At 31.2% G+C, this 15544-nt stretch overlaps 1 protein-coding gene across 1 annotated transcript; it reads right to left on the minus strand.

Annotated features, from left to right (window-relative positions):
* Positions 1–14582: 14582 nt before the first annotated feature.
* On the minus strand, positions 14583–14993 carry LOC140452752 (uncharacterized). Its single transcript, XM_072547077.1, has one exon. It carries the CDS (start codon positions 14991–14993, stop codon positions 14583–14585), a length of 411 nt encoding a protein of 136 aa, XP_072403178.1.
* Positions 14994–15544: the final 551 nt, after the last annotated feature.

A 15544-nucleotide genomic window follows, 5' to 3' on the forward strand; every position in this document is an offset into this window, starting at 1 on the left:
TTGTTTGAATGATGAGCAATGAGTATTTTTAATAATATATAGGGTTTTTATCGCGGTTCTCAAAGAATTAGCTTGTAAGTACTTTTTTAAATTATCTTTATTATAACTATTATGAAACACACATATATATCTAACCTAGTCAATGTAAATTTAAAATAAACTATCTTTAAACTGATATTCTTATAAAACTAATTAAATTCTATAGACAATCTAAAATTTAAACAAACTATCTTCAAAATTGAAATTGTTATGACACTAACTAAATTATATTAACAAAATTTTGTACCTTTCTTTCACTGAATGCCTAAATGAACTGTTTTCCACTAAGTATATAGATTCTAATCACCACTGAATGTCTTCGTACTTCAGTTATCCTTGTTTTTTTGTGAAATTACTTTTTCCAATTATCAGCTTCTACCAATTTAAGACATAGTTTTCTTCACCAGCATTTATACACCACCAACCAAACCAGCAAACAGCATTTATATTTATTCTTCTTTTCAATATACCAATATCCAATTATTATAAGTTGATTTATACTAATCTCCAACCACAATATAATTTAATTTCTTCCAATATACTTTTATAATCTTCAATAATTATTTGTGTATAATTATAAATGTGCATTAATTATATGCATAATTTTTAATCTTCATTTAACTCACTATATTAAACAATTTGACTATTTGTACCTGATTCTCTGACTCCAAATAATCTTTCATATTTCTTACTAAACTTTTCTGACTGACTTCTTGAAAATTCTGAACAATTTACTTCACTAAATGTGTCTAATAACTTTCATAATAAACTGGCCTGACTTCTGACTAAAAACTTCCAAAAACTGCCATCTTGAATCCAAATCACGGGTATTTATATGTTTTTGGATTTCTAGAACCATCTGGTAAGAGATCATGTTCCAATTTGTTCTATCAAATACTTGTCTGAATTTTCTGGAACAAACCATTTCGCAAACATGGCCATCTCCGGAGATCCAGAGAATTCCATTCTTTTCTATTAATAATTTTGTTTACATTTAGGCTTTTCAGATCAGAATATATAATTAAATTAGTAACTAACACTCTAATTTAATAAAATACACATTTCAAACAATATATTATATAACCCCACTTTATATTCCCTTATGATTAATTTCTATCTGTCAAATTACTCCGAGAGTATTTTTGGTTGCCTATGCACATGGCTCACTTATATATATTTACAATATTAAAATACAACTTTTTACAATTATTATATGCTAATTTCTTAAAATGCCCTCACATAAATATATTTTTATTAAATTCTCTAGTATATAACTTATTTAAAATAATTAAATACTTTTTATATCTAATATTATGTAGTATATAACTTATAAATTATTTTCTATAAACCCTAATTGTCACAATATATATATATATATATATATATATATATATATATATATATATATATTGTTATGGATCAGTTTATCAATCAGAAATAGAATAAAGAGTTTTTTTTATTATTTTAATATACCGCGGGCATATAAGTTAAAATACAACCCTGTACTTATTTGTAATAGTTAAAATAAGAGAAGACATTGTTCCGTGACGGAACCCGAACGAGTTTTTCGTTGAAAGACTGAGTGAATAGTGAAAGGACAATGGAACCTCGTATAATTATAGATTTAAGAATAAACTTGTAATTGTATTTTGCGGTGGGCATTTTTCGAAAGTAAATAAGAATTAGATTTAGATATGAGATAACAAGAATTTGGAATTTTATTTCTGTTGAAAAAGGCAAAATTGTTAATGGTTTCTGAAAAGTAATTTGAGTGAAAGTAGTTTATTTGTTTTAAATATTATGTTGGAAATTTTCTAAATCGAAAATTAGTGGGAAAGATGAATGCTTATAATTGGTTAAAAAAAGAATGATGGGGAATGAGAGAGTGGAGAAGGTTGTCTGGGGAGATTGAAAAGATTATTATGTTACCGGCAGACCAGAAGAGAAGACGTGTTTTTCGTGTAGTCCATCTGAGTACCAGTGTTTTCGTGTATTAGTGAAAAATGTGGAAGCTGAGAGCAGATCAAAATCGAGAAGATTAATACCTCTTTTGGGTCTGCATAGTCCACGAGATATAATTGAGAAAGAAAGGAGAATTTGTGAATAAAGAGTACCGGTCAAAAGAGGCTTGGGCTTGTGTTTTCGGAGGAGTAGTTTGCTGGTATGCGGTTTGGATCGTGCTGAGAACGGGAAAGATTTGATGGTAGCCGGACATAATCAATCAAGGAAGGAACTATGGTTTGATCGAGAGGAGACATCATTGGTGTAAAAAAATAAAGGTCAGTCAAATAATTTGAATAAAAGAAAACCTCTAAGATATTCTAAAGATAAAATCAAATATAAACATACGAACTAAGATTCCAAGTTTCAAAGAGTTATTTTTTTTTTGTGAATAAATTATATTTTTATATGGTCATAAGATATTATTATAAAACAGATCAATAGATAGTTTGTAATTAAAATTAAATTTAGAGTATAGGAGTTTGTTGGGAAAGATAATTGCCCACAAAAGTTATTTATTAATAGTCATCGTATTGCTTATTGAAAATAAATAATAATTTGTGTGCATATTTATATTGTTTTAATGTTACTTCCGTTTCCTGTTCTATCCCGATTATGAGCAACTAGGAGATACTGACCCACTAGAAGAGATATATAAAGTAAACTGATTAAAGTAAAATTAAGAAGGCACCCTGAGAATATTAAATAGTAATTGATTTGTATGACTCTGCATAAATTAGTGAATTCTTTAATTAAATAATTGGATTAATTAAATTAGTGTTAATTAATAATAAAACATCATAAAGCAGATCACAACAATATATATATATATATATATATATATATATATATATATATATATATATATATATATATATATATATATATATATATATATAATATATATATATATATATATATATATATATATATATATATATATATATAGTTTGAGTTTAGTTCTTGAACCTTAATGTATATTTTTTTAGTGGATTTTCTTGGGCTTAGGTTCATAAAAAAATTTGATTTGATACTAAGGCATTTTTATATATTTTTTCGACGTTTCGGCAGGAAATCCATGCCTTTTTCAAGAAGTAATATTGACTAAAAAACATTTTATGATAGACATAATACGATTTAAAAGTTAAACTTTTGACTTACCAAACATGTAAAAATTTGTTACTAACAAGTAGACGTCACAATTAAAATAATATTAAAAACATAGGACATACCCACTAAGTCACTACATGTAAAATATATTTTAGATCAAATGTGTTGTTTATTGAAGTTAGTTTATCGTTTAAACAACCAGTTATTTTAACATCATAGGCGTTCTGAGATTGTCTTTTTATGTGTTTTTAAATTAAGTTAAAATATATTTTGTTCAAATTTTTGACATCTTTTTTATCATTTATTGCATTAATATTTTTTTTTATTTGTATAGACTCTAGAAGCTCTCTCTTTTTCCTGTTGGGTTCACTTTTTAGGATCTTGGTTTTCTCAAAATCAAATTTATGTTTTTTTTCGTTTTCATGTTTTGTGAGGGCGGTTGAGTTTTTTTTGTCATATTTGTGGGAACGTATTCTTGAGTTAAGTAGCTGACTGGTTTGTCCAATATAAACTCCATCACAATTCGAGCAGGGAATTTTATATACAATATGCGATCTTTTTAATAGAGGGGTTTTTGTTTTTAATCTTGTAAAATTCTTTTTCAAAAGATTGTGCCCTTTATGAGCAACCATAATATTATGTTTGGACAGAAGATTTGCAATTTGTTCTGATAATCCTTTTATATAGGGAAGAGACATATAGTTTTTCTTTACCGTGTTGGTTTCATTGTTATTATTGTTATTGTAAAATTTATGCAGTCGCGATTTGAAAGTGTTGTCGATAAGGTGGTGTGGGTATGAATTAAGTGTTAGTGCTGTTTTTGCTTTTTTAATGGCCTGAGGTCTATTAATAGGATCGGATAATCTAATAGCTCTATCGGCGAGTCCGATAACTACTGATTTCTTTTGAGACAGGGGATGATGAGAGTTGAAATTCAGATATCTCGATGACCAGGTTTTTTTGGTGTACCATGAAGTAGTTATAGTGCTGTTTTCTCTATGTAAGGTCAGGTCCAGAAAATTAATTTGATGATTTTTTTCAATTTCTAATGTAAATTTTAGTTTTTGGTGAAAGTTATTGAATTCATTTAGTAAAATATCCATTTTATCCTCTGGTGCTGCGCTTAAGCAGTCATCTATATAGCGATAGAAAAAAGGTATATCAAAATCTATTTTATTTAAAACAATTTCCTCTAGATGCTCTAAAACTAATTGAGCGATGGCACTGGATATGCTAGCACCCATAGCACATCCATCTGTTTGTTGGAAGATTTTGTTTTTATATAGGAAATAGGTTGACTTTAATGTTGTTTCGACTGCTAGCAGAAATTCTTCTAGAGGGATGTCTGTGAACGCTTTGATTTCGTTCCACTTTTTTTTAATAATGTCTTTCGCTAAAGCTATTGGAATATTGGTGTATAAAGATACCACATCGAGAGAAACTAATTTATAATTTGGAGGTAAATGTATATTTTTGAGTTTTAATTTCAGGTGATCAGCGTCTTTTAAATAGTGTGGATTTTTATTTATTACGTTGGAAATAATGTTCTTCAAATATTTTGAAAGGTTTTCAAAAGGAGACTGAATGCATGAAACAATAGGTCGCAGCGGCACACCCTCTTTATGTGTTTTGGGTAGACCGTATATTTTTGGAATTACAGCATTATGTATCTTGAGCGAATTAGCAGTGTTAGGTGAGATGTAGCACATTTTTTCCCATCTGTCGACTAATTCGTTATTTCTTTTTTGGAAAATATTTGTAGGATCATTTTTCATTTCACGGTATGTTGTGTTGTCATTCAATAGAGAATCCATTTTACTGTCATAGTCTTTGGACTCCATAATAACAGTCTTGTTAGTTTTGTCAGGTTTCAGAACAACTAAATTGGGGTTCTCGTTTAAAAAAGCTTTTGTCTTTTTAATTTTCTTTTGTATTGTTTTATTTTCAAAAGGGTATTTTCAAATAACACTTAATTCATACCCACACCACCTTATCGACAACACTTTCAAATCGCAACTGCATAAATTTTACAATAACAATAATAACAATGAAACCAACACGGTAAAGAAAAACTATATGTCTCTTCCCTATATAAAAGGATTATCAGAACAAATTGCAAATCTTCTGTCCAAACATAATATTATGGTTGCTCATAAAGGGCACAATCTTTTGAAAAAGAATTTTACAAGATTAAAAACAAAAACCCCTCTATTAAAAAGATCGCATGTTGTATATGAAATTCCCTGCTCGAATTGTGATGGAGTTTATATTGGACAAACCAGTCAGCTACTTAACTCAAGAATACGTTCCCACAAATATGACAAAAAAAACTCAACCGCCCTCACAAAACATGAAAACGAAAAAAAACATAAATTTGATTTTGAGAAAACCAAGATCCTAAAAAGTGAACCCAACAGGAAAAAGAGAGAGCTTCTAGAGTCTATACAAATAAAAAATAATAATAATGCAATAAATGATAAAAAAGATGTCAAAAATTTGAACAAAATATATTTTAACTTAATTTAAAAACACATAAAAAGACAATCTCAGAACGCCTATGATGTTAAAATAACTGGTTGTTTAAACGATAAACTAACTTCAATAAACAACACATTAGATCTAAAATATATTTTACATGTAGTGACTTAGTGGGTATGTCCTATGTTTTTAATATTATTTTAATTGTGACGTCTACTTGTTAGTAACAAATTTTTACATGCTTGGTAAGTCAAAAGTTTAACTTTTAAATCGTATTATGTCTATCATAAAATGTTTTTTAGTTAATATTACTTCTTGAAAAAGGCATGGATTTCCTGCCGAAACGTCGAAAAAATATATAAAAATGCCTTAGTATCAAATCAAATTTTTTTATGAACCTAAGCCCAAGAAAATCCACTAAAATATATATATATATATATATATATATATATATATATATATATATATATATATATATATATATATATATATATATATATATATATATATATATATATATACAAAAAAATATATTAAAGAATTAAAAAATGAAAAGGAAGATGTAAACCTCCGATATGTTGAATCGTGTTATGTCTTAGCGCAGGAAAAAAAATTTTAATTTATTAAAAATTGTACGTTAAATTGTACGGATGATTGTATGTTTATTCCTCTGATTGTAAAAAAATTCCTCTGATTGTAAATATTGTTTTTCTTTAAGGTTGATCTGCACCCCCCAAAAGACAAACCCCAAATTCAAAAAATTTTGACAACTTTTAAACAAACTTCATGTTTTCGTTTTTGAAAAAACTCAAAAAACTACTTTTTTCCAAGTATAAAGCGGGAAAACCAAACATAGGATTTTGTTAATTTTTTTACAGCATCAAGATATGATTATAAGAAATACTTATGAATTTTTTGAAAATGTTTGAATTTACAGTTTTGTTCCAATACGAAAAAATAATATGTTTCGGCTTATAATAAAGTTACCGGTAAGAAACCGAAAATTTTTTTAATAACAACATATATAAAACTGTAAAAGTGGAAAATATTTGCAACAAAAAGTTAAATATTTTTTCCTAAACATATGAAAAATCTCGTTAAACAAGAATTATGTCTTGAACTGCCGCCTTCAAATTGTAATGTAGGGAGATGGCTCCATCTGAAGCAATGGTAGTATTTATCATCGATAGATAGCATTACGTTCAGCTTCGAAACGCTTCAAGCGAAACGTCACACTAACAGGGTTGCCATATCAATTACTTTGTACAACACTTTGGCAGATAACAACAAAATTTAATAGGAATGTTATCGGTTTGAACTTTGAACCGGTCATGCTGAAACTTACAGAGTTACAGAATAGTAGATACTGCAACTTTTATTTTGAAAGTAGGATATCATAAAATTTACACTCTATAAGTAATATATCTATAAAAAACCTATTTAGTTTTAAAAACCTATTTAGGCGTTTTTAGTTAATTATTTTAGTATTTATAAAAATAGTGTTTCTTGCATAACCAGTGGCGTACACAGAATTTGTCTGAGGGGGGGTTTGAAATTTTTTTATGCTATCTCCATTTTGAGTCCCTAAAATTTGATTTTAGTTTAATTTAAAGTTCTAAAGATAGCAGTGCCAAAGATTCAGGTATCTATTATTGGGTACTCCGAAAGTGGGGCGAAGACATTTTTGGAACACTCCCTTCTCTTATCTAAATCTTATCTATTGTTCTGAAACTATTTTCTTGTGGCTTTTAAAGTAATTACTATTTTAATGGGAATAAGCCAACTTGTAAATACAATACATTTTGGAGACGGCTATCGCCGTATTCCCGTTCTTCTCCGCCAATCCTGCCGGTTTAAGGCATGCTCCTCCTCCAAACCTTTCGATTCCATCTTTCAAGTTCTACCTCTTTTTCTTCTTCTAGGGGGCATCCATTTGTGAAGTTTTTGGGGCCAACGTTCGTTAGGCATTCTCAATAGGTGTCCAAACCATTTTGAACCTCTTTTTTTCTATTCTGTCAATGACCGTTTCTGTAGCGTTGGTCTTCCTTTCCTGGCTTGATGTTCTAGCACTTCTTCTCAAATAATCCATTTCAACTGCTAACAATCTTCTCTTCAGGTCTGCATTGACAATTGTCCATACTTCAGAGCCATAACAAAGAACTGATTCAACCATGGTTTGCCCTATTCTTTTTTTGTTCCTTTTGGAAATGTTGCGATCCCACCATAAGGAGTTCAGACATCCTACAATTTTACGTCTCTGAGTAATTCGGTGTTTAATTTCGGTTTGTCCCAAGCCGTTCTTAGCAATGAGTGCACTTAAATATTTAAATTTTTCCACTTGTTTGATTTCCACGTCCTCGTCGATCAACACTTCAAACCTTGCATCTGAATTGATAACTAAATATTCTGTTTTCTTCATGCTGACTTGTAACCCACATTTTACATATTCTCTGTATAGACGCTTTATCATAAATTCTAGATCATAAAAATCTTGAGCTAGGACGACTTGGTCATCCGCAAAGTTCAGGGAGAACAGTACGTCATTTCCTATGGGGATTCCCATTCCCAGGCAGTGGTTTTTCCAATTATGGAGGGCTGCCTCAATATATAAATTAAACAGTGAGTGTGACATTCTGCATCCTAGTTTTAGTCCTTTAGTTACTTTTATTGGCTCTGATAGTCTATTTCCGATTTTTAGGTAAGTAGTGTTCTCCCTGTATACTTCTGTAATTATTCCTAAAAGGTATGGACTAATGTCGAGTTGTTGCCACAATTTAAGTCTTGGGACTGTACCATACGCCTTTTCTAGGTCGATGTTGTAGAACTACTATTCTTTTTTCTATTAATTGTTGGAGTATAAACAATTTATTAGTGCAAGATCAAAGATCAAAGATTCAAACGTCAATAAACTTATTTTAACCTTCAATTGTGGCTTATTTCCATTAAAATAGTAATTAGATCTTATCTCTGTCGTTGGCTCGGTTGGTGTTTTTCTTCTTCTTCTTTCTTTTTAATGACTGCTCGGATGTAATTGTGAACACTATTCCATCCCTCCGTACTTCCAGTCATCTTCACGATCATCTCTCTTACAGTCACAGGGTTCATACCTATTTCTTTCTCTGTTTCTCTCCACTGTACATCTATTACACTCCAGCATTGTGTGAGGAACAATGTCGGAATATTAGCAGTATAGGCATTTATCTGTATCTGTCTTTCTGAACCTATGAAGATACGCCCTAAAACAGACAATCTAACCAGTCCCCTTAGGCTCGGGATCAGCATCTTGGTCCACTGGGCAACATCTTCTTTGTTGTTCTCTTCTTGTCATCTTTCCATTGATCTTTTCCTTTCTTCTTTTTCTTATAGCTGTTGTCAAATGCTCTCTTCTCTCATAGAGATGTCTCTTTTCTACTGCTAGCACATGCAGAGAAACACAACCCGTGATAGTCCACAATGTCTACCACCTGTCTACTTTTGTTATAAGCCTAATATTAGATATGTATATCTAATATCATATTGTGTATTTATACAATAATTATTGTGTTCTGCATATTTAACGTGGTAATTTAATTATTCAATTAGCGTTGTTGGATTTTTTGTATTGTGTGTGAAAGTCAAATTACATTTTCCTACTATTCTTTATATATTTTTTTACTGGTAAGATAGAAAAATCTTTATTAACATCAAAAATGGGTGCCATATTAGAATTATTTGAACTGGATGCTGGTGTAATAATTATAGAAGGTATTTCAAACGAACTTGTTCATATTCGTATTCATATTCAATGTCTAAATATTGCACAAGAAGAAGTTATAAGAATAACTAGGACAAAATCGAAGTCACTAAGAATCGTCTGTAATAGTTGCTATACATTCTAAGATCAGTTTAATAAATTATCTGATTTAATTTCTAAGTTATCAGATAGATTCGCATCGATTAAGGATTGTCTCGAGGCCTTGGAACAACTTTCTCAAAGTAACTCAATTGAGTAACTCGAGGATTGTAACAAGAAGCAAATATTCGTTATCAGTTTCCACGTTTTTCCGTTTTTCGTATTGGCAGGTTAACAAGAGTAATAAGCCTAGGCCATTAACGGTTAAATTTGCAGATAATAGTAGTCCATTATTTATGTTGCACAATTAGATGAGGTGGTTAAGAACCAAATTTTCTAGAGTTCAATTTTAAAGGATGACATAACTAAATATCAACTAAACTATTTGAATAAATGGCGAGAGGAACTGGAAAAATATAAAGTACTTAACAAAGAACTAACAATAAAGTATATTAATAAAGTTTCAACTATTATTACTACTAACCAACAAAATGCTGCAAAAAACGAATAAAGACAACAACCAATATTTTTTAGACCAATATTGCTTCTTTACATGCTAAGTTTTCTGACTTTTTGTCATTTAAATCTTCTCATGCCGATATTCATATTTCCGATATACATAATATGTTTGGGATGGAGTTCCTCTGAAGTTGCTACGGGAAGTTAATGATTTTGGTGTTACGGTCAACCAAACATTAAGTTGGTCTACTCAAACAGCAAAAATAGTTAGTAAAGCCAACTTTGCTTTATACTTTATATCAAAAGCTTTTCATAGAATGTCTTCGGACTTGTTTTTATAGTAGAAGCTACTAGTTTAAATAGTTTCAAAAACAAGTTTGATGAAAACGAACAGAATATTGTACCTAGCCTTATGTTAACTGTATTGTTTGTATTTTTGTTTCTTCTATTTATATCTTTCCTAACCCAGGGAATAACTTATTTAATTCCCAAAGATCAAAATAAAACTCAAGATCCAACCAAGTACCGCCCAATTACTTGTCTTCCAACTCTGTATAAATTGGTCACATCCTGTGTAGCCCGGCGTATCAACCTTAATCATCTATTGTATATGGATGATTTAAAACTATTAGCTTCCACTCGAAGCCACCTGGATCAGATGCTAAAAACAGTAGAAAATTTCTCTAATGATATTAGTATGCACTTCTAGTAAGCAAGCGCGGAAGATTGACCATAAGCAAATAAAAACTGAGATAACTACTGAGTTTATACGAAGGGTAAAACAGCTGCTTCGTTTACACCTTAACAGTAAAAATTTGTTTAAGGCACTAAACATCTACGCATGTTCCGCGCTTAGCTATTCATTTGATATTGTTAAGTGGACAAAAACGGATATAGAAAATCCACAAGGAAAATAAATTTCTGTAGCTGGCTGTATACCATGTAACACAAAAAGAGGTTTAATCTTTGTATGTAGGTATATAGGTATATTTTTTTAAATATACCTACATACAAAGATTAAACCTCTTTTTGATATAGAAAATCTTTAGCGAAAAGTACTAACACACCTCACCAAGGCACAAAAACACCATCCTCGAAGTGCAGTAGAAAGAACGACATTACCGCGGTATTTCGGAGGACGAGGACTTATGGATATAAGTGAGCAACTCGAAAAACAAATTACTAATTTAAGAACTTATTTTCAGGTGCAAGCCATCTACTTTACATTGCGCGATTTGTGCAGTAGATCACAACACCGATCTAACTGAGGGAACCAGAAATGCGCATAAACCATCTTATTAAGGACGAAAAAATGCACACCTGGATGGGTAAACCTCTGCACGGGCGACATCCCATTGAGGTCAGTCAAGACCATGTCGACAATATAGCGTCGAACTATTGGCTGAAATCAGGAAAGATGTTCCCTGAAACAGAAGATTCACTACTGGCCATTCAGGATCAGGTTATACCAACCAAAAATTACCTGAAATATATCGTCAAAGACCCTCAGGTCCAGAATGACAAATGCCGACATGGATGTTAAGCTCAGGAAACCATCCAACATCTTACCGGGGCTGTCAGGCATTTGCTGCAACTGAATATAAGGAACGGCACGACTCAGTAAGAAAGATCATTCATCAAGAAATAGCTATCAAACTGGGACTTCTTCAAACAAACCATCTTCCATATTATCAATACGTTCCTGAGAGTATACTTGACAATGACAACTACAAGCTATACTGGGACCGCACTGTGCTCACAGAACAAACAGTGGCACATAATAGACCAGATCTCATACTAGTTAATAAACTAAAGAGACAAACAACATTAATTGCAACAATAATCTTCGTGTTAAACAGAACGAAAAAATCGCCAAGTACAGAGATCTGGAAATTCAAATACGAAGACAGTGAAGAATGGAAAGTACCCAGAGAATACCTATTATTCTCTCTACTACTAGAGTCATTCCAAAGAAACTCCTAGAAAACATAAAAAGCTAGGTCTGAATGAATATCTCTACAAGACTATGCAGAAAGCTGTAGTACTCTCAACGTCCAGATGTGTACGAAAATTTTTGGAAGATACTCCAACATACCAAGCCACCTAGGGCTCGATAACACGGAAAGAGTCCCACCAGAGCTCAATCCTTTTGATACCGTAGGTATCTGGGATAAGTGAATTTTCCCCTTAGATGGAGTGTGAGCCGTATGACTAAATCTGGGATACTAATACTCAAAAGCAAACTTAATTCCAAGCACATAGTAAAAGCAATAAACACATAGACAATACCACTTTTCACATACTCATTTGGCTTTATAAAATGGTGGAAAACGGAAACTGAAGAACTAATTAGACGAAATAGAACCGTGATAACTAAATAGGCATCAACTACCCCAAATCGTACATCCAACGCATGACACTACCACGCACACAAGGTGAGAGAAGAACATCGTGTTTTGGAAATATCATTCATTACTTAAAGATAAAAAACAGCAAAAAACAAAGGCAAAAATATATAGAGCAGCAATTAGACCGGTGATAGCATACGTAGCAAAAGTAATATGTCTTACGAAAATAGATATAAAGAAAATAAAAATATAAATAAAAAGTAAAATATAAAGAAAAAGTAAGAATTATTAAAAGCAAAATGATAAGAATAAACAGCCCAATAAAGCCCGAACAAGGAGAATATAGAAGACTAATGAAGCATGAAATAAGAAATAGAAATATAACCGAAGGGGAAGACATAGTGAAATTTATTAATCCACACAGACTGAGATGGTTTGGACACATACAAAGAAGAGAAAAAGACGCACTAATAAGGAAGATAACAAACCTGAAACCAGTAATAAACAGACCAAAAGAAAGACGTGTTCGCATGTTTTAAATAACATTTTTGACGATTGACCATTTTTCATATAAATCCCACTAAAATATTTAATAATACCAGATAATTTAATTAACTATCAACAAAAATCTAATATATGATTGCATGTATAAATTTAATGGTAATACGATATTCACAGATAGCGCCGCTAAGTACCTCTTTATCGATAAAAATGTTTACATAATAAATATGTGTCATTTTTCAATGACATGTGTGGATTATGTTTTTGCAAATGCGTAACTTTAATATATTCCGATTGACACAGCGGAGCAGTAGAATATTATACATAAAGATGTTGTTAAAGATATCTTTGCTTACTTGGTCTACTAGGTATTTGATAAAATTACTGTCTACACAACTTGGCAACTCAGCCAATGGATATAATGATAGAAAACTGTAATTTATATTAGGGTTTGAAAATATTACAGAGTCATCACGTAGAAATCTACGATTAAGTTAAAAAAATTACCACAGTAGTATGCCGCAGTAGAGCCATCTCTAGGATCAGAAACAAATTAATCGAGGGTGAAGATCAACCTTAAATTTGTCTGTTTAATTGGCCAAGGCCATCAAACTAAAATAAAAAAAAATAATACATATTTAATGCTATCCGAAATCTGTTGAGAATAATAATTATTTTTATCAATGTTATTTATGATTTTAAAAACTAAATCTTTCGGCCAACCAATTACCGAAAATAGATTTCAGCATTTGGAAATATCTTCTTCGTTATAATTTTCAGAAAGAAGAAGTGCTTAAATTTTTCTTATGCGACTGGGACAAACATTTTATGTCTGGAAACCTTACCTATGTTGAGCTGTGTTTTAAACGGGCCATGAATGAAGTCATGTGTATGATTGATGTCATTTTATGGTCTGCTTAAAAAGTAGTTTACAAATAGCATATTGTAGAAGTTACTCTAATTATAGTAGCAGTTGTTACATTGTGAGTATCGTTTTTTAAACTATTTCCACCAGTTAGGAGAGAGACCTTTTAAACCAACCAAAAATCTATTCAATAACTACACATATTTTTTTTATCAATTCTGGTTAGAATTCTAAGTTACGTTTATCAGTCAATTATCGGAATATTATATCTGCATATTGAAATATCTTTATTTTTATTATAATTTTCAGGAAAAAGAAGTCCACAAATTTTCCTTCTATGACTAGGAAAGTCATTTTATGGTTAGGGAGCAATCCGATTTTGAGCGTGTTTTGAGGATGCCATAAAATATACTTATGTATATAATGGAAATGCTTGTACGGCTTCATGCTGAACATTAGAGGACCAATTCTAGTTACAACAGGTTCTACATGATAAAAATAATATTTTTTTTTTTATTTATTTATGCCTCAACCTCAAAGGGTCATTAGCGTACAATTTAGAGTTTTACAGTTTATTTAGTACATTTATGAAATGTAAGTATGATATCAAATTTTTCATATCAGTTCCGTCACTTAATATTGCCTGTAAGGTATCTTGTAATTTATATCGAAGTATTTCCATGCGATATAAAGGACACTCCAGTAAAATATGGCGAATACTGAGCACAACATCACATACGTTGCACTGTGGTTTTAATTCACTCTCCAGCAGATGTTTATGGGTGATGGCGGTGTGGCCTATTCTCAGACAAGATAGGATGGTTTGATGTTTACGCTTATTTGGGGTTGATTTCCAAGGTAATATGGAATGTTTTACTTCTCGTAGTTTGGATGTTGACTGATTCCACTTGGTTTGCCAATTATTGATTATTAAGTTCTTGATTACAGGTTATATATCTAGATGTGGAATGCTTCTGATTTCTACAGCTTCCGGACTCGAGATTGCTAGTTTTGCCAAGGAATCTACTTCTTCGTTACCAGCAATTCCAATATGGGAAGGAATCCATACAAAGTTGACATTTATGTTCATAGTTTGCAGTTGGCTTAATGCTGATTTAATAAGTAGTAGACTTGGATGACAAGGATATAAGTTACTTAGGGCAATTACAGAACTTAGGAAATCCGTAATAATGACAGGGTTTTTGATACTATTTTCTACCACAAAATTTATTGCATTGAGAATAGCGGTTAATTCGGCTGTGTAAATGGATGTTAATTTAGGGAGTTTCATTAACATTTTTAGAGGCATCGGTATATATAAGAGTATGGTTACTGTATGTCTTGAACTCTTGGAGGACATATTGATATCATGCTTTGGGATGGCTATCTGCTTTTTTATATATGGAGAGTTTGGTATTGATAGATGGTATGGGAACAGTCCAAGGGGTAACAGTGTTAATATCGGGTATACAATAGGTATCTTGAAATTTGAATTCAAGTTCATTGAGGTATCTATTTACCCTTTCATAAAAAGGAAGGTCAAGCCTAGCATGAGTTTTAAAGATATTCCTAAAACGGTCTGAATTTACATAGTGGTTAACAGGATTCATAGGATTTGCCTGTATTGATGCCGCATATGTTAGTGAAAGTTGTTTTCTTCGGAATTCCAGGGGGACTTCTCCAGCTTCACAGTGTAAACTTTCAGTAGGGCTAATATAAAAAGCATCTAGTATAGTTCGCAAAGCACTATTTTGTATTCGATCGAGTTGTTTTATGATATATGGTTTTGCTGAATCACAAATAATACAAGCGTAGTCGAGTTTGGACCTGATCAAAGACTTGTACATAAGGGTCAGTGTTTTACTATCTGCTCCCCACGTATTGTGTGCAACAGTTTTTATAATGTTAAGT

This window comes from Diabrotica undecimpunctata, chromosome 11 (assembly GCF_040954645.1).
Source record: "Diabrotica undecimpunctata isolate CICGRU chromosome 11, icDiaUnde3, whole genome shotgun sequence".
Taxonomy (NCBI): domain Eukaryota; kingdom Metazoa; phylum Arthropoda; class Insecta; order Coleoptera; family Chrysomelidae; genus Diabrotica; species Diabrotica undecimpunctata.

Coding starts and splice junctions, on each gene's coding strand:
- LOC140452752 (XM_072547077.1), bottom strand. CDS start 14,993: ATGTCCTCCAAGAGTTCAAGACATACAGTAACCATACTCTTATATATA.